The 21,019-nt window shown below is 39.4% G+C and overlaps 1 protein-coding gene across 2 annotated transcripts in view; it reads left to right on the forward strand.

Moving 5' to 3' along the window:
• PARN (poly(A)-specific ribonuclease) overlaps positions 1-21,019 on the forward strand; it is a 166,664-nt gene that overhangs the window by 127,075 nt on the left and 18,570 nt on the right. The window contains exons 22-23 of one of the 2 annotated variants that reach the window (XR_010751159.1): positions 1,484-1,673; positions 1,809-2,778. Coding sequence is in view for 1 of the 2 variants with exons in the window: in XM_066382573.1 (XP_066238670.1) it covers positions 1,484-1,673 (190 nt within the window). In the remaining variant the exon portion in view is untranslated. The remainder of the gene's footprint in view (positions 1-1,483; positions 1,674-1,808; positions 2,779-21,019) is intronic. The other variant, XM_066382573.1, reaches the window with a different exon arrangement.

Raw genomic sequence — 21,019 nt, forward strand, 5'->3', positions numbered from 1 at the left:
ACATTACAGAGAATTAGCAGTCTTTAAAAGTGTAAGAACCCGGCCCTGGCCGGTTGGCTCAGCGGTAGAGCATCGGCCTGGCGTGCGGGGGACCTGGGTTTGATTCCCGGCCAGGGCACATAGGAGAAGCGCCCATTTGCTTCTCCATCCCCCCCCCCTCCTTCCTCTCTGTCTCTCTCTTCCCCTCCCGCAGCCAAGGCTCCATTGGAGCAAAGATGGCCCAGGTGTTGGGGATGGCTCCTTGGCCTCTGCCCCAGGCGCTGGAGTGGCTCTGGTCGCGGCAGAGCGATGCCCCGGAGGGGCAGAGCATCGCCCCCTGGTGGGCAGAGCGTTGCCCCTGGTGGACGTGCCGGGTGGATCCCGGTCGGGCGCATGCAGGAGTCTGTCTGACTGTCTCTCCCCGTTTCCAGCTTCAGAAAAATACAAAAAAAAAAAAAAAAAAAGTGTAAGAAGAGGCATGTCTTAGGTATTGTAGGGGATCTATTGAATGTATGGAGTCCAAAGGGAGTCCGAAGCGAGAGCGAGAGAGAGGCAGAGCACCAAGAAGGCCAGAGGCCTTTGACTTAAGGTCAGTAACCTGGTTTTACATTCCATCACTGCCACTCACTCGTATCAGGGTCCACGGTAAATCTCCTGACTTCTGTGCCCCTGCTTTCTCATCAGTGAAAGTAATTTCCTTGCAGGTGTATTGTGAAGATTAGACATCATGTATGCAAAACACTGGACACAGACATATGGTAGACCTTCAGTATTTGACAGTGAATATTACTTTTATTGCCATTTTTATTTTTAACAATATAAATGAAGTTTACAGTTTTCCCTTAGTGGGTTTGTTTTGTTGTTGTTATTTTTATTTTCTTACTCTGAAAATGAATAATTTTCAAGCAGTAATGTTACTTGCAAATATTTTGAAAATTATTTTTTTACTTACAGCATGATGGTTCTTTACAAAGCACTTTCACGCTATAAGGGAGATGAGGGAGCAGTGACTCACCCTTTTTTCCAGATGAGGAAACTCAGACTTGGAGAGTCTGTGGAACATTCCTAAGGCCACCTGCCAGAGCTGTTGTTTGAGCTCAGACCTGAACCCAGGACTCCTGACTACCTCAGTGAGGCTAGGTCAGACTCTTTTTTTTGGGAGGGGGGGTGACAGATAGGGACAGACAGGAAGGGAGAGAGATGAGAAACATCAATTCTTCGTTGTGGCACCTTAGTTGTTCATTGATTGCTTTCTCATATGTGCCTTGACTGGGGCGTGGGGGGGGGGCGCTACAGCAAAATGAGTGACCGCTTGCTCAAGCCAGCAACCTTGGGCTCAAGCTGGTGAGCCTTGCTCAAACCAGATGAGCCCGCGCTCAAGCTGGCAGCCTCGGGGTCTCGAACCTGAGTCCTCCGCGTCCCAGTCCGATGCTCTGTCCACTGCGCCACCGCCTGGTCAGGCTAGGTCAGACTCTTTTATAAGGAATTTTTCTTTTCCTTGCAGCTGTCAATACCAGCAAATATGCAGAAAGCTATCGGATTCAGACCTATGCTGAATATATGAGGAAAAAACACGAGGAGAAGCAGATCAAGAGAAAGTGGCCAGAAGATAGTTGGAAGACGGTTGAGAGAAAGCGTTTGAACAATCAGTGCATGTCCTGTGCTCTGCAGAATCACTATTACCGCACCAATAGGTAAGAGTCCTTGGCTATTGATTTAAAAGGGCAGAGTTGTTCTAGCAATTTTTTTTGTTGCTTCCTATAGAATTGTAAGTAATAAATCTGACTATTGAGAAAGACTTTTCTTTAACTTTTCATGTTATATCAAAGTCACTGGAACAATACGTTCACACCTAGCAGGGAAAGCTCATCATGCAACCGCCAAACAAAGCGATTACCAGGCAAACCCCGAAGGCAGAAGAAACTTCACCTGTCAGGCACTCGGCTTCCACCTGCGTATCCCAGCTCTCCAGCAATGCCTACTGACCACAGTATATTCCAAGGAGAAGATGATGGTAAAGGAACATCATTTCTTAAGATTACTGAGCCCGAGATAATGACCAAAGAAATATCCACAGAGAAATTACCACTCAGAGTCGCCAAGACCAAGCGTAAACAGTCCAGCATATTACCTGAGAGGGAATCCAGCAGTGAAGAACACCACTTACCAAAGGAGTGTCAACAGCTTGCTATGAAAATGAAGGAATTAATAAGCAACTTAGCAAAATTGATGGAAAAACAGCTTTAGGTCATTGAAGCTAAAATCAACAAACTGATGTGTCTTTCATGCACTCAAGATTTACACAAGTAGTTCTTCATCTAGATTGTTTTATTCTAGTTTGGGTCAACACAAATCCAATCCACCAGCTGTTGCGATGGTCACAACCCAGCAAGTAACAGAACCCCAAGAAGATCTCAAAAAGGGTGGTTCTTGGGAAAGAGAATCAAAGGAAGAAAAAAAAGTTACTACTCCCTTAATTCCTTCTGCTTTATCAACCATAGCTGGTTCACTTTATATTCACAAAAACCCTGTTGAAACAGGATACATCTTACTCTCATTTTAGAGTCCAGAGGCTCCAGGACTTGCCCACCAGTTTCAGTGAGAGGGGCAGGTTCAGAGTTGAACTCTGATGTGTCTGACTGCCCTCTTCCCAGTTTGCCATGTTGCCTCTGCTTGAGCTTCTGAGTTCCTTTCAGATCCTACAAAGGGATCTGCACCACGTTCTTCCTATAGAAAGAGAATTTGACGAGTACTTCCTTTAATGGTTTTCATCATCCTGCTTTCAGAAGATAAATACTGGTAATATTTTGACATCTTTTTTTTTATGAAACTATAAAACATAGATATAGAAAATGAGGGTGGGGGAAGTTCATTATAGAAAATTGTTAAGTTCATAAAAGTGTGAATTAGCAGAAGAAAAAATTAGCTAGAACCCCACCACCCAGAAGCAATCACAGAGAGAGACGGGAGAGGGAGGGGGAAAGAAGCAGATGGTCACTTCTCCTGTGTGCCCTGACCAGGAATTGAACCTGGAACATCCCTATGTCGGGCTGATGCTCTAGCCACTGAGTCACCGGCCAGGGCCTGCAATGGTTTTCTTACCTGTTTTCTTCTAGGTTTATAGTTTTAACTTTTTAATTTAACTCATGATCCATGTCAAATTAATTTTGTGTATGGAACAATATTGGAGTCAGTGTTAAGTTTTTAAATGTGGTTATCTGGTTGTTCCAGCAGCATTTGTTCAAAAGATTGTTCTTATTGGATTAACTTGGTATTTTTGTCTAAAATAAATGTATCTAGTTCTATGTCTGAACTCCTCTGTTTCATTCATTTTTATGTCTATTCTTATGCCAGTTCCGAACTTTCTTATTTCTGTGACTTTATAGTAAGCCTTAAAATCCAGGGAGTATAAACTTTCCAACGTTTTTTTTTTTTTTTCCGTTTTTTTTTTCTTTCTTTTTTTCTTTAGTTGGAAACGGGGAGGCAGTCAGACAGACTCCCGCATGACCCCGACCAGGATCCACCCGGCATGCCCACCAGGGGGCGATGCTCTGCCCCCTGGGGCGTCACTCTGTTGCATCCAGAGTCATTCTAGCGCCTGAGGCAGAGGCCACAGAGCCATCCTCAGCGCCCGGTCAAATTTTGCTCCAATGGAGCCTCTGCTGCGGGAGGGGAAGAGAGAGACAGAGAGGAAGGAGAGGGGGAGGGTTGTAGAAGCAGATGGATGCCTCTCCTGTGTGCCCTGGCCGGGAATCAAACCCAGGACTCCTGCACACCAGGCCGACACTCTACCACTGAGCTAACCGGCCAGGGCCTTCAACATTGTTTTTTATTATTATTTTTTTCAGATTGTTTTGGCTCTTCTGGATCCTTGGTATTCCGAATAAATATTAGAATTACCTTGTCTTTTTCTTCACTACGATTGTTTTATAGGTATTGCTGTAGAGGTCTTAAATGTCTTATGTTAATATTCTTCCTAAATAGTTTATATTATTGATGCTATTATAAACAGAATTGTTTCTTAAAACAATTTACTCATTTTCAAATTGCTTGCTGCTTCTATATAGAATATGATTAATTGTTGTATATTGACCATGTATCCTGCAATCTATTTAACATTTACTTATTCTGATAGCTGGGTTTTTAAAAAATATTCCACAGGGTTTTATGTACACAGTCATGTACATACACGGTATTCTAGTAACAAGTTTTATTTTCCCAATCTTTATGTCTTTTATTTATTTTTCTTGTCTAATTGCACTGACTAGGACCTCTGGTATATTATTAATAGAAGTGATAATGCTGGAAAGCCCTGCCTTGTTTCTTGTATTAGAGAGGGGAAGTTCAGTGTTTCTCCATGAGGTATGATTTTTAAATTGTCCATACAAGTTCTTTTTCAGGCTGAGGAAGTTCTCTTCCATTTCTAGTTTGCTATGATTTTGTATTATGAATGGGTGTTGGATATTTTCAGATGTTCTTTTTGTTTCTTTTTAAATTATATGGTTTTTGTCCTTTTATTTTGTCAGTATTTTAAATTATATTGATTAGTTTTGAATACTCAATCAATTTGCATTCCTGGGAGAAGTCTACTTGGTAATGCTGGATTTGATTTACTAATATTTTATTATTAAGTATTTTTATGTCTTTATTCATGAAGTATTAGATTGTCATTTTCTTTCCTGTTATATTTTTGTCAAGTTTTTGTATCAGGATTATGCTGACATCATAAAATAGGAAGTTTCTCTTCTGCTATTTTCTGAAACAATACATATAGGAGTTCTTAAATTTTGGTAGAGTTTACCAGTGAAGACATCTGGACATAATGGTTTTTCATTATGAACTCAATTTCTTTCATAGATATGGGGTGTTAAGATTTTCTATTTCTTATTGTTTCACTTTTGGGAATTTGTGGGGTTTTTGAAAAGATTTTATTTATTGATTTTAGAGAGAGGAGAGAGAGAGAAAAGAGGAGCTGGGGAGAAGTAAGAAGCTGTTGCAGCCCTGGCCGGTTGGCTCAGCGGTAGAGCGTCGGCCTGGCGTGCAGGGGACCCGGGTTCGATTCCCGGCCAGGGCACATAGGAGAAGCGCCCATTTGCTTCTCCACCCCCCCCCCTCCTTCCTCTCTGTCTCTCTCTTCCCCTCCCGCAGCCAAGGCTCCATTGGAGCAAAGATGGCCCGGGCGCTGGGGATGGCTCCTTGGCCTCTGCCCCAGGCGCTAGAGTGGCTCTGGTCGCGGCAGAGCAACCCCCCAGAGGGGCAGAGCATCGCCCCCTGGTGGGCGTGCCGGGTGGATCCCGGTCGGGTGCATGCGGGAGTCTGTCTGACTGTCTCTCCCCGTTTCCAGCTTCAGAAAAGAAAAAAAAAAAAAAAAAAAAAGAAGCTGTTGCTTCTTGTATGCACCTTGACTGGGCAAGCCTGAGGTTTCAAACTGGCAACCTCAGCATTCCAGGTTAATACTTGATCCACTGTGCCACCACAGGTCAGGCTAGGAATTTGTGGGTTTTTTTCCAAGGAATATTTTATTTTATTTAAGTTGTCAAATTTATCAGCATAAAATTATTAGCTCAGATTATTTCTGTTATTATAATTTTAATATCTGTAAGATCCTTAATTATGTCCTTTTAAAATCTTCTGATACTGGTAATTTATGTTTTGTTTCTTTTTCCTAGCTAGATGATTATCAGTTAATTCTTTCAAAGAACCAACTTTAACTTTGTTGTTTTTTTTCTATTTTTCTGTCTTATTTTTTACATTTATTTATACTCGTTATTTCTTTTGCTTATTTTTGACTTGTTATTCTTTTTCTAGCTTTTTAAAGTGGGAACTTAACTCATTGCGCCACTGCCTGGTCAGGCTGGTCTTACTATCTTTTAAGGGCTGTGTTAATTTCAGACTGGAAAGGTAGTAGAGATCTTGTAATTTTTAAAAAGTATTTATTGATTAATTTTTAGAGAGAGGGAGAGAGGGAGAAACATTGTTTTATTGTTCCACTTATTTATGCATTCATTGGTTGATCCTTATATGTGCCCTGACCGGGGCTTGAACCCACAACCTTGGGGCACTAGGACAACACTTTCCACTCCGTCCTCCCTTCTATTCAGCTCCTTTTCACCTCCACTTCTGAACAATTGAAAGAAAGAATCAGTTTGGTCTGTAGGGATTATTGTAAGAAATTAAAATTCAACATAAAACTAGAGTCTAATTAATATAAAATGCAGGATTTTAAGGTACCAGGCAAATTGGTTTCACCATGGAATGTTTCTAAGATGTAAATCCAGGGAGCTTTTTTAAAGTAAAGACTTAAGAACAACTCTAACAAAGATCCCTTCTATATGTATATTCTCTTGTCTGGCTGGCTGGTGTCACAGAAAGCTGAACTGACCTAACTTGTCTTCTTTAACTTCTCTTAGACCAGTAGGTCAGGACATCATTGCTTTCTTTCAAAGAAGATATCTCAGCAGGATTCCTGAGAATAATATAAAAAGAAATGCAGACAACTTGTATAAACAAAACATGGTATAGAACAGCAATTTTAAACCAGTGTACAACAAGAATTTTTATTTTATGAGAGGAGGGGAGAGAGTGAGACAGGCTCCCACATGTGTCCCCACTGGGATCCACCTGGCAACCCCCATCTGAGGCTGATGCTCGAATCAAGCGAGCTCTCCTCGGCACCCGGGGCCAACACTCGGACCAGTCTAGCCACTGGTAATGGGAGGGGAAGAGGAAAGGAAGGAGGGAGGGAGGAGGAGAGAAGCAGATGGTTGCTTCTCTTGTGTGCCCTGATGGTGAATGGAACTCAGGATGCCATATGCCGGGCTGACACTCTATCCACTGAACCAACCTGCAGGGCCAAGAATTATTTTAAAATAGACTTTTAGGGAGAGAGAGAGAGAGAAACATCAATTTGCTCTTCCACCTATCTATGCATTTATTGATTGATTCTTGTATGTGCTGGGAATCAAACTCACCACCTTGGCATACTGGGATACTGCTCTAATCAACTGAGCTACCACCTAGGGCCTATACCACGAAAATATTTTTATTTATATTTATTTCTTCATTAATTTTTCTTAAATGAGAAGTGGGGAGGCAGAGAGACAAACTCTCTCATGCGCCCTGGCTAGGATCCACTCAACAAGCCCCCTGTGGGGCAATCAATGCTCTGCCCATCTGAGACTGTTGCTCCATTGCTTGGCAACCAAACTATTTTAGCACCTGAGGCAAAACCATGGAGCCATCCTCAGCGCCCCAGAGTCAGCTTGCTCCAGCCAAGCCATGGCTGTGGGAGGAGAAGGGAGAGGGGGAGGGGTAGAGAATCATATGGCCGCTTCTGTGTGCCATGACTGGAAATCGAACCCAGGACTTCCATATGCCTGGCTGATGCTCTACTACTGAGCCAGTTGTCCAGGGCCCACACAAAATTTTTGAAACATGCAACAACTGACTATTTAGTCAGGGCCACTGACTTCTTTTCTCTTAGATTGTCAAATAAAAAATAACCAATACAACAATATTCGTCTGGTGTGAATGAATCAAAATTATATCTAGTTTTTTGGTTAGATCAGTGAAAAGTATAATTTTTGGTGTGCTGCAGAATTTTAGTAATTAATTTATGTGTGCCATGAGATGAAAAAGGTTGAAAATCACTGGTATAGAATATTATTCAACTTAAAAAGGAAATTTTGACATGCTACAATATGGATGAACTTTGAAGACATGATGCTAAGTGAAATAAGGCAGTCACAAAAAGACAAATACTGTATGATTTCATTTTTATAAGGTACCTAGAGCCATCAAATTCATAGAGAGAGAAAGTTGAATGATATTTGCTGTGAACTGGGAGGAGAGAGGGATGGGAGTTAGTATTTAATAGGTATAGAGTCTGTTTTGCAAGATGAAGAGTTCTGCAGGTTGGTTACATAACACTACTGAACTTTACATTTAAAAATGGTTAAAAAGGTAAATTTTATGTTACGTGTGTGTCTCCACAATTAAAAATTTAAAAAGATGCAGGCAATCTGGAATGCAATTTTTTATGGTAGAATTTCACTTGGAGCCTTTTTTATGGTGATTGGGGATGGGGAGGGTGCTGACCTAGAATACTTTAAAAATTTCAGCAGAAAGTTATAAATTATCAAGAAAAATAGTTGGTGGATTTATAATTTTCAGTTACTACTTAATATTTTATACTTATTAAAATGCTTTTGTAGATGTAAAAATCCTCAGGATAAAACATGAAAGGTAGGTAAGTTGAGTGGAAATGCTGTGAGATCTGCTGGCCTCTGTTCTCTAGCTGCATGGGCTGCGGCATGTCTGTCAGCCAGACCGAGCGATTCTTAGATGGTCTGCCGCGAGAGATCTAGAGCAGGGAGTGTCAACTCGACAGACATGGACAAAGCACAGCTGTGAAAGCAGAACAATTGTACTTATTAAAAATCATGTATTTTTTAAAAGAGCTCAGATTTCTATAGTTCATTTTTTAAAATCTGTAATTATTTCATTAAAATTTAGAAAAATTTGGAATGACTTAGCTTTCTTTAAATTTAAAACCATAGAAGGAATTAGTCCCCATCTCCAAGAAAATTCATCATTTCCATTTAAAAGTTTCTGTATGCAGAAATTTAGAATATGGCACTGAAAAATCTGCGTTCACCCCCACTTTGAAGCTGTATGTATGTCATCTCAAGATTTTGATTTGAAATAATTGAAAGCTCAATTTAATATACTTAATCTGACTTTTGATGTTTTTGAATGCTTTCATGTTTCATAATAGCAGTAATATTTGAAAATCAGTGTTTTCTTTTCATAGTTTCATGTTATTTTATTTAAATAACCAAAATTAAAAGTAATTATCTGTTTCTAATGTTATATTTTTCATATTTATCTTTATGTGACAGCATATATATATTTTTAATAGGACTAACTATTGGAATTGCCTTCAACACACTTAGATGACAGGGAGTGAAATGCTATCTTTTCCGTATCTATTAACCAAACACAAAACAAATGGCAGTTAGTAGTTAGAATTATTCGTGTATTATTTGTAGTAGTTTTAGCTGAAATATGGTATGAAGTGTGTAAATCCTGTATTTCTATTGCCAGGATTAGAGATTTCTAATCTTTTTCTGGCAGTTCTTTTTATTTAAAAAAAAATTTTTTTTTTAAGTGCCCTGGCCGGGAATCGAACCCAGGACTCCTGCACACCAGGCCGATGCTCTACCACTGAGCCAACCGGCCAGGGGCTGGCAGTTCTTTTTTGACACTTGATGCCCTCCTAGCATATTATAAGCCAGCAGAAGCCACAGCATGCTTGTGTTTATTTGGGGGAGGTCGGGAATAAAGGTGAATGAGTACTATGGCCAAACACAAAGTTGATTATTGTGCTGATAGGTGGCTCCATGTTTAAATTCTGTCTACAGATTTTAAGTGCTTGTTTTGTCCATTCAAGAATCTCTGAAGCAAAGATTTTATTTCATTCAACTGCATTGCTGGGAGAGCAGAAGTCAAATGCTTACCACGTGGGAACGTTCTAGAACTCCTCCCTTTTATGCCCATTTTCTCTAAATGCCAGAGAACTAAAATCTGTATTTCAAATCTCTATTCCCAAAGTAAGACCAATTAATGTTTATTGTGTACAGTTATTTATACTTTTCTGTATATTTAAAGTTCTCATAATAAAATGTTGGTGAGGCCCTGGCCAGTTGGCTCAGTGGTTGAGTGTTGTTCCGGTGTGTGGAAGTCCTGGGTTCAATTCCTGGCCAGGGCACACAGGAGAAGTGCCCATCTCCTTCTCCACCCTTCCCCCTCTCTATCTGTCTCTCTTTTCCCTTCCTGCAGCCAAGGCTCCATTGGAGCAAAGTTGGCCCAGGTACTGAGGATGGCTCTGTGGCCTCCACCTCAGGCACTTGAATGGTTCCGTTTTCAGTGGAGCAATGGCCTAGATAGCTGGGCAGAGCATCGCCCCCTAGTGGGCGTGCCGAGTGGATCCCGGTCGGGCGCATGTGGGAGTCTGCCTGCCTGCCTGCCTCCTGGCTTCTCACTTCAGAAAAATAGAAAAAAAATGTTGGGGAAAAACAGAACTGTGTCTTGTAGTAACCTTGTATACATTTCCAACAGAGTTGGGCATTTGGAGTAGTTCTGGATACCCATGAGTTAATAAATAGCTGTCTAGCTGATTACTTACCTGCCCACTGGGGAGACTGCTGAAACACTTACCCTCCTAGCCATCAGGACCATGCTGTACCACCTACCTACGCATGCTTCTTGCATCTTCCTTCAACTCTTTTCTCTTTCTCTCCTTCTTTCCTGATGCTTTTTAAAGATTTGGACCACTGCTTCTGAAGACCCATCAACATCATCTCTAAAACAGTGTACATTCCCTCTTTACCAACCACAGAACAGGGAGGAAACAGAGAAGGCACTGGCATTTGTTAAGAGTTGACCACGTGTTAGGCACTGTAACCTTTGAATTGTTTTTTTATTTGATCCTTACAATAACCTGTTTTGTAACTGAGGAGACAGAAGTAAAGGAACTTGCCTGGAGTCACAATACCAGAAAATGACAAAATCCAGATTCAAGCCCTCATCTCCGTCACCCCAAATCCCATTTATGCTCTTTCCAGAGTAGCTCCCTCAGATATCCACTTGTAATCCTTCCCCACCACCAGAAATACCTTCTGAGTTGTCTTCTGTGCCACGTGGAACCCTTGGGAATTCTTTGCCATTTTTAAAAATGAAAAGATAAAGTTGGGGATTGTTGTTTGTTGCACCTAACAAATGATGCCTTGTGGTCACTCAGAAAAAGATGCAGATGGATGAGTGAACAAGAGAACACATAATACACCAGTAACATATCTTCCTTTCCAGTTACTTACTGGAGAACGCCATGCAGGCTGCTTTTTCCTTTTGAACATTGTTAGGTCATGCCAGGAATACTTTTAATCACTTTGCTAAAGGTAAGACAGAAAGGAATGGCATTCTTTTCATAATTACTCCAGTATCGGCACTATTTTATTGTCTTATCCTGCTGTTTAGACTGAAAGAATCATATGAAGGTGGGAGTAGCTCAACTGCGGATGCCTTGGACTCAGTTTGAAGACTATTCTTGTATGTCATACAGCATGCCTTACCACGTTGTTTTTTGTTTTTTTTTTGGGTGACAGAGTAAGAGAGAGAGACAGATAGAGACAGACAGGAAGGGAGAGAGAAGCATCAGTTCTTTGCTGCAGCACCTTAGTTGTTCATTGATTGCTTTCTCATATGTGCCTTGACCGTGGGGCTACAGCAGACTGAGTGACCCCTTGCTTGAACCAGCAACCTTGGGCTCAAACATGTGAGCTTTGCTCAAACCAGATGAGCCCATGTTCAAGCTGGCAACCTCGGGTTTTCGAACCTGGGTCCTCAGCATCTCAGTCTGATGCTCTAACCACTGCGCCACCGCCTGGTCAGGCTGCCTTACCACATTTTTTTAAGGGAAGATAACTTAAAAGCAAATCTCATATAATGCTATAGCAATCAGTATTCGGACCACTATTTTTTGAGTACTACATCTGTTGTACTACATTTGATATAAAGAATGTCCCCTGGCTGGTTGGCTCAGTGTTAGAGTGTCGACCCAGCGTGTGGAAGTCCCGGGTTTGATTCTAGTCAGGGCACACAAGACAAGTGACCATCTGCTTCCCCCCCCCCTCCTCTCTTTCTATTTCTTCCTCTCCCACAGTCATGGCTCGATTGATTTGAGCATGTTGGCCCTGGGTGCTCTGCCTCAGGCACTAAAAATATTTCAGTTGCAAGCAGCGTCAGATGGATAGAGCATCAGCCTCAGACAGGGTTTGCCAGGTGGATCCAGGTTGGGCGCATGTGAGAGTCTGTCTATGTTCCCTCCTCTCACTTAAAAAAAAAAAAGAATTGGGGAATTCTTGGGAGTGACCGTGAAGTACATTAGTTTATTAAGTTAATGATTTTAAATTCTTGGAAGGGGTTAGTTTCTAGTTTGCTCTAGTAGTAAATTATTGCCAGAAGGGTCTTCACAAACCAAACCAAGATGTGAGAAGCATGTAGTTCCTTGGTAAGAGAGCATCTTGTGGTTGGTGGTCCTCTGTTCTCAAGAAGCTGAAATAACAGTCTCCATTTCATGAGCAGCCCATCGGGTAGAACCTTGTTCTCTTCTGGTGAAGCCTGCATAACCCTGTTGATTCGGCTAGATTGTTAGTGCTAATGATTCAACTCATTAATTTGACTAAATGTATGCTTTAGGATGACTAAATTAATGAATATAATGAAACTATTAGAATTTAGAGTAGCAATCATGACATGGTCAGTAGCTTTCTTTTTATCCTCTACTTTCATCCGCAGTTTCTTTCTATTAGCTAAGATTACTTGACTACAGTGGGCATCATATAAAGGTGAGTCCCCAAGCAAAGAGGAAGAATTGGTATCTTCCATGAGTATGAAAACCCTACTTACTGCCTTTTGTAGACATCATTTGTGAAACAGTAGTTTACTTTTAAACTTGAGTCTGACCAGTTGACATGGTTTCTTTTCCCTTCTCAGGTTGTGTTTAGTGAGTTTATAAGAAAAATAAAAACAACTAAAAATTACAGTTTCCAAAGAGATGGGATGTCTTCAAAACATGTACGATTAAGATACTGATAACTATAAATTTTGTTGTTTAGGTAACTATGTGTCATTTCTACTTGCAAATGCTTGTAACTGTGGAATGCAGTAATATACTAATTCAGATGAATGGAAGTGAAGACTAAAGACATTTTTGAAGAAATACAGATTTTTTTTTTTAAGCAAGCACAATAAATCTCTAGATTTATTTTTTTTAAAAATAGGTGGTACCTATAATTGTATGATCAAAACTGTTACTTGATAAAGCCATATACCTTCTGGAAAGGACTTGGAGGTGATCCAGTCCACCCTTTGTGACCTTAAGAAGAATTAGAGGGTCTGCAAAGCTGTGTCATATCAAAGTCACAAAGCCAGTTAGTAACCACAGCTCAGTATATCCATTTAACATAACCAGAAAAGTAATGATCTATTGGTATAGTAGTTTTTCACATGTTAAGGGGATCTTTATGAAGTTCTTGACATTTTTTGTTTTAAAATATTTTCAGTAGAAAACATGAATAGTGTTTTTAAAAGTCAAATAATACAAAAATGTTTATAATAAAAATCAGCAGTCCCATTCTACTCTCATCTTGTCCCTCAGAGGAAATAACTTTCAACTTTTCATATTTACCTATTTTTCCAAGTGGTAATATACTTACTGCTACTTTTTGATTTTTCTCTTCATCCGTTGATTGCAAATATGGCAAGTTGCCCAGTCATTTTTATAGTCCTATAACATGTGCAAAGCAAGGACTCCCTGTAGTTTTTCAAGTTTTCCTCAGTTCCCTGCATTGTTTCTGTTTCCTCAGTTTTTTTTTGCTGATGGTGTATTGGTCTGTTTCGGATTTTGTGTTTCATGTTGAAGGCTTTCTTTGAATACTTGGCTATTTTTGTCTATTATTTAAGAGTGAACTAAAAAGGGATGAGAAGCTCTCAGTGTAGAGGCAGATCTTATTGATGGTTTATCTCTGTAGAGTGATGAGGTGAGAAGCTGGCTTTATAATTAATTACATCTTTTCTCTGAGGCTTTTGCTTTTCTTAATGGTTTGCTTTTTGTGATCTGTATAAGAAATTGTCTAAACTACTGTTGCAAAGATTCTCATTTTTTTTTCTATAAACTTTATAGTTTTTATGTTTAGGTATATGGTCTGTTTTGAATTGATTTTTATATACAGTGTGTGACATGGATACAAGTTCACTTTTTGCATATAGATGTCCATTTGTTGAGCACCATTAGTTGAAAAGACTATTTTTTCTCTACTGAATTAACCAGTTGGGTGTGTGTGTGTGTGTGTGTGTAAGTAAAATTTCTGGACTCTATTCTGTTCTGTTGATCTGTGTGTCTATCCTTTCACCAGTACCATACTGCCTAGATTATTATATTTCTAATGAATCTTGCAATTAGATAGTAAATTCTTCAACCTGTTCTTTTTTTTTTTTTCTAATGTTTATTCTAAGTTCTTCATTTTTTTCCACAAAAAGTTTATTCAGTTAGTTGATCTTTACAAAAAAGCCTTTTAGGACTTTGAGTGGGATTGTGTTAAATCTGTAGATCATTTCAGGAAGAATTAACATCTTAGGTATCTTGCATCTTCCAACCCATGAACATGGTATATCTTTTCACTTATTTAGGGTTTTTTTTAATTTCTCTCATCAGTGTATAATAATTTTCACCATACAAATTTTACATATACTTTATTAGAGTTGTCCCTAAGTATTTTAATGTTATTTTAAGTCATATATTTTTTAATTTGATTTTGGTTGTTCATTGCTAAGAAATACAATTGGTTTGTATATTTTGACCTTCTATCCTTGGACCATACTAAATTCTCTTAGCTTCTAATAACTTTTTATAGAGGATTTGGTATTTTCTGTTTAGACCATCATATCTACAAATAAAGGTAATTGTATTTCTTATTTCTTTACCTTGCCTTTGTGCATTGGGTATGGCCTCTAGAACAGTGCTGAATACAAAAGTGAGAGCTGACATCTGTGTCTTGTTCATGATTTTAGGGAAAAAGCATTCAGTATTAAGTATGATATTAGCTATAAGGATTCAGGTTTTTTAGAGATTGATTTTCTGACTTGCAGCTTGGGGGGAGATAAGCCTGCCTGTTGGTAGTGCTTTGGGTGCTGATTGGTAGAAGGAAACTGGAGGCCTTACTTCTCAGTATATGGGGGATGCTGCTTTCACCACTAGTTCTCATTGCCCCCCTCCTACTCACTCCCAGTCTCCGCTACTGGACCTAGTGCTTCTGTGAAAGGATCGTTTTCTCCAAACCAAACTTCCTGCCCAACTCCTGCTGGCCTGGAGGAATGCCATTGCCCTGGTTTCCCCGAGAATGGGATGGGGATCATATTCCAGTCCTTCTTGCTGTTGACATAGCGCCAGTCGCTACTATCTGCTTATTTCAGGAATCTGGTGCTTGTTATTTGCTGAGACTTTGCAGGGCTCTCTTGGTGAATCAGCCTTTTGCACAGCTTCCTCCTCTTTGCATATTTCTTTGGCGCTCTTCTCCCTACTTGTCATCTCCAAAGGGAGCTAACATCCCTTTTTCTGATGCTGCCTCTCCGGTTCTGTGTGCTTTTGTGAAGATGTTTAGCTCTCTCTACAGATAAATACGTGTTTAATTGGCTATGTTTAATTTCCTGGAAAAAATTTTAAAGCAGTTTACTTTTCTGAAATGGTTAGACTTTGATGTAGGAGGAGTTGGTATCTTTTCCTTTTATAACTTTGATCACATTATTGGTTTCATTAGCAAATTTTTGTTTTATCAGAATGAAGGGTAAATTTTGGTACAAAGTTAAACTTATCCTTGTTTCTGAAAATTTCAGATGTTCTGTATTCAGCTCTAATTAATTGTATGTTGGCTGTAAATACTTCATTTAGGAATTAGTGTATTCAAACCAAGTTCTTGTAAAAAGTATTTCTAAATGAATTACCATTGATTCTTTGTAACCCAAAACCAGTTTTTTTTCTTATTAGGCCAATTTTATATTTGCAAATCAACTTTATACCTAGGACTGAGCACATGCTCATATATATAAAATTCTTCCCCCACCCCCGGCCCCACATATTCATTACATAAAAGATGGCCTTTATTACTGAGTAGCTGTCAGGCAGACATAGCTTATTTAATGTTTATTTTGTTCTTCAAAATCAGTTTTTTTTATTAGAAATAAGAATCAATCATCAGCAATCTCCAAGGCATAGGCTATTCAATACCCTTGCTCATTCACCCAGATCAGTCCCAGAAACACCGAAACTTTAGTCATGCTCGTGGAATTTGAATTCAGCAAGAGAGTTTGTGAAAACATTGAAAATGCATTTTCTAGCTCCCACTTCCCCAGATTTTTCCAGTTTATTTTGCTGTGTTAGTTTGCACAGTGGGACATTCCCTCCTTCCCTCAATTACCTCTAGTAGGGAATATGGTATTATCCAGACAGACTGGGGAAGGTGACCATATACTAACCTGTAAATCATATTAATATTAATATTATGTATAATTCAGGACAAAATAAGCAATTTGGTGTTTGTCACTTGCCCTGTTGTTTTGTGGGCCAGCATTCACTTATATTTCAACCATTCAACAAACCTTGATTGCAGAGAACTTAAGGTTCTGAGAACCCTGTGGTCAATAAGGAGTGTGAGATCCTGCTCTCTCAGAACGTATGTTCTAGTGGCAGAGAGAGAATAAAGAAATAAAAAGAAGCACAGGCAGAGGTGAGTAATAGCAGGGCCACCAAAGACAGAAGATGAATGCTACGGGGAGAGGTGCTGCTTGTGCTCCTCAGGGGTCAGGGAAAGCCTGTCTGAGGGGGTCCCTTTCTGGGAAGATGGAGGTAATGCAAAGAGCACTGGACTTGAAGGACAATCTCAGGTCGACTTAACCAGCTGCATGACCTAAGGAAAGGCATACTCTGAGGATGAGCTTTCTTGTCTGTAAAATGGGAATGAAAACACACGTGCAGCTTCAGATGGTCATGTGCAAGTCTCAGAGGAGAGAATTGGGCAGCTCTTTAAAACGAAAGGTGGCTAGTATTTTAACTAAAAGGATTTCACTCTACTTTTGAGACTTACTAGAAAGCTATAGGAATAAAGACAATGTGGTGCTGCCATAAAGAAAGACAAATAGATAACAAAACAGAATTGTCCAAAAATAAAACCACGCATGTGGTCAGTTGATTTCCAATTGTATTTTCATGTAGGAATTCCTTACTGGAATTTTCAGGGACATTTGTATGTTACTCCAAATTGTGCAAATAATCAATTGAGAAATCAGGGTAAAGGAAAAGTATCTGTGAGAATTGAAGTTTAACCATCAATATAGGCATTATTAGTTCAAAGGAATCCACTGACATGAAGTTGAAAACAAGCAGAATCCATGTCAAAGGTTAAGGTCAACATTTCTGAAACTAGGACAAGAACATGTAGAAGAGAAGGGGCCATGATCAAATTAATCATTCTTGCTTATCACTGTTGTTGTGCTACAAGTGTGTGCCTGTGGCCCTGTCTGCTAACAATGAGTCATTCTTATCAATAAAAATATATTAATGTTTATACACATTAGTACACTCGATAAAAATCCTGAAAGTCTTGTTCAAAGAAATAGTGAGTTTTGGAAGCTATCCTTAAATTGGTGGTTTTGAAACATGTTTCTGTGTAGTAATGCTATGTTAGCCTTGCTAGGATATCAGAATGTTACATTATCTTAACAGTAGAATCCAGTGGTGTTTCAGTGTTTAAATATTTGCTGTAAGCTGCTGTTCTTTGCAAGTATGTTTGCAGAAGAAATGCAAAGACATTGTAAATATCATTGTGGAATACTCTAGTGTGTAATCAGCTGATCTAAAATCTGAATTAGGATAAGCAATATCAATTTTAACAGCAAAACTAAAATCAAGGCAAGCAGACAAAATATTTTGATTTCTAAAAAAAAGGAAATGAGCTTATGTGAAGCAGTGTGTAGTCTACTGCTCAATTCGTATTAGCTTTGGACACACTCAGAACAATTTGACCAACATCAGCACAACATAAAAGAAACTTCTACATCTGGAATATTTGTCACAGAACAAATATTAGCAGTGAACGCTTATGTGTTTTAACATCTCATTTAAGAATAACATTTAAATATTAAGTATTTGGGACATCTTTCAATGCTTATATATTATATTTGTTGGGCATCCCCTTGGTGCTGTTTTATTCTTTAATTTTTCTATTACCAAGTGTCTATAACACGTAAAGATTACTTATTAAAATATGCAATTTTATCACAATGTATTGATTCATAATAATAACCCATGCACTTATTATTATATTTTCACCAAACTACTCCTTGAAACTTTTAGTATAACCCTAAAAGTTATACTTTTATAACAGTGAAAATTGATTCACTGTTTTATAACTCGTTATTTTAAAAGACAAAGTCTATTAAAGTATACAGAATAATTTGTTATTTGATAATTTTTATTTCCTGTTCTCAAATCCTGAAGATTAATATCTTCTGGGAATTTGGAAAATTAAAATTTTCTGACAGAGGTACTGGTGATCCAGTAGGCAAAGGTTAGTTTGTTAACATATAATGCTAAAATAATTGGGTAATGGTATGCAAATATGCAAAATAGTGAACTTCCATTCTTTAATCACACCATAAGTTCATATCACGAACCTACAATGACTTAAAGACTTAAATATGAGAATTAAAACTGTAACACTTGTAGAAGAAAGAAAGGGAGGGGACCTTTGTGATCTTGTGTTGTGGACTGAATTGTGTTTCTCTCCCTCATTTCAGAGTTATACGTTGAAGTCTTAACCCCCAATGGGATATTAGGAGATGAGGTCATAATGATGGGGGCCTCATGGTGGGATTTGGGCTCTTGTAAGAAGACAAAAAGAGAGATGGCTCTCCTGCCATCTATAAAGCATTGCTGAAAGAAATGAAAGAAGATTTAAATAAATGAAAAGATATTCCATGTTCATGAATTTGAAAATTTAATATTAAGTTGTTAATACTAGCCAAAGTGATCTGCAGATTCAATGTAATTTCTGTCAAAATCCCAATGACATTTTTTGCAGAAATACAAAAATCCATCCAAAAATTCATATGCAGTTTCAGGGACCCCATATAGATAATTTTGAAAAAGAATAAAGTTGGAGAACTAACATTGTCTGATTTCAGAACTTACTACAAAGCTATGGACCAATGGAAAGAATCAAGAGCCCAGAAATAAATCTTTCCATATTTGGTCAAATGTTTTTTCTCAAGGGTTCCAAGACCATTAGATGGAGAAAAGACAATCTTTTCACTAAATTGGATAAACTGGGTATCCATCTGCAAAAGAATGAAGTTGGATCCTTACCTAACACCGTATATAAAAACTAACTTGGCCCTCGAGGTGGCTCGTTGGGTAAAGCATCATCCCAGTGTGCCAAGGTTGCAGATTCAGTCCCCAGGCAGGGTATGTACAAGAGGCAATCACTTAATATACAACTAAATTGAACAACTAAGTGGAACGGTGAGTTGATGCTTCTCTCCTGTACTGCCCACCCCCATCACTTTCAAATCAGTGGAAAATTTTTTTTAATTAAATTGGATCATAAACCTAAATATAAAAGCTAAAATTATAAAACTCTTAGAAGACAGCATAAGAGAAAATTTTACAACATTGCATTTGCCATTGATATCTTGCATATGACACCAAAGGCAAAGGCAATGAAAGAAAAATAAACCATGAAAATTTAAGTTTTCTGCATCAAAAGACACTGTCGACAATGAAAAGGCAACTTACAGAATGGGAGACAATATCTTCAAATCGTACATCGGGTAAGGGTTAATATCTATAATATATTGAGAAGTTCTAAACCAAAAATAAAAAAACAACCTGGTTAAATGGGCAAAGAACTCACATAGATGTTTATCTAAAGAAGTTATACAAATAGCCAATGAGCACATGAAAAGATTCTCAATATCACTAATCATTAGGGAAATGCAAATCAAAACTACTATCACCTCACACCCATTAGGATGGCTACTATTAAAAAAAAAAGTATCGCCTGACCTGTGGTGGCGCAGTGGATAAAGCGTCGACCTGGAAATGCTGAGGTCGCCGGTTCGAAACCCTGGGCTTACCTGGTCAAGGCACATATGGGAGTTGATGCTTCCAGCTCCTACCCCCCCTTCTCTCTCTCTATCTTTCCTCTCTCTCTCTCTCTCTCTCTCTGTTTCTCCCTCTCCTCTCTAAAATGAATAAATAAAATATTTTTTTAAAAAAGTATCAAGGCCCTGGCCGTTTGGCTCAGTGGTAGAGCGTTGGCCTGGTGTGCAGGAGTCCTGGGTTCGATTCCCCGCCAGGGCACACAGGAGAAGCGCCCATCTGCTTCTCCACCCGTCCCCCTCTCCTTCCTCTCTGTCTCTCTCTTCCCCTCCCGCAGCCAAGGCTCCATTGGAGCAAAGTTGGCCTGGGCGCTGAGGATGGCTCCATGGCCTCTGCCTCAGGCCCTGGTTGCAACAGAGCAACGCCCCAGATGGGCAGAGCATTGCCCCCTGGTTGGCATGCCGGGTGGATCCCGGTCGGGCGCATGCAGGAGTCTGTCTGACTGCCTCCCCGTTTCCAACTTCAGAAAAAAAAAAAAAAATGTCAAGGATATGGAGAAATTGGAACTTTGTGCACTGTTGATGGGAATGTAAAATGGTACAGGTGCTATGGAAAACAGTATCAAAAAACTAAATGTAGATTTATCATATGATCCAGCAATTCGCCTAGGTCAATACCCAAAAGAATTGAAAGTAGAGTGTTGACATACAAAAGGTTTCAGAACAGGCCTCTCCAAGATGTGCTGTATTGGCATGTGGGTTATTTTGAGCTGAGGGCAATTGAGACCTTGCAGAGAAAACACTTGACCTCCCCACTGAAGATTTTAAATTGGGGCTTTGCCCATAATTTGTTATCACCAGAAATCAGTTTTTTGACCTATCTATAGGGAAGAGCAAACTTCTAATTATTGAACATTAGCTCTCACTACCCTGTGAATTGCCGTCCTCCCCTCTGAAGCCCCAGGTGCCTTACCTCATTCCTTGGTTCAAGATGCCATCGATACCTCCTGAGAGGTCTGTGAACTTCATATATAGGATGTGAGGTCTCTGACTCTCTTGTGTGTGCAGGGTTCCCATAAGTACATTTGGTTAGTTTTTCTTGTTAATCTGCCTTTTTTTTTTAAGTGAGAAGATGGGAGATAACAGATTTCCACCTGGCAACCTTGTCTGGGCTGATGCTCTGTCCATCTGGGGCCATGCTCGCAATCGAGCTATTTTTAGCACCTGAGGCGGAGGCTCCATGGAGCCATCATCAGCGCTTGGGTCCAATGTGCTTGAACCAATCGAGCCATGGCTGTGGGTGCCATGAGAAAGAGAAAGGGGAGAA

Source organism: Saccopteryx leptura, chromosome 4, assembly GCF_036850995.1.
Source record: "Saccopteryx leptura isolate mSacLep1 chromosome 4, mSacLep1_pri_phased_curated, whole genome shotgun sequence".
NCBI classification, from domain to species: domain Eukaryota; kingdom Metazoa; phylum Chordata; class Mammalia; order Chiroptera; family Emballonuridae; genus Saccopteryx; species Saccopteryx leptura.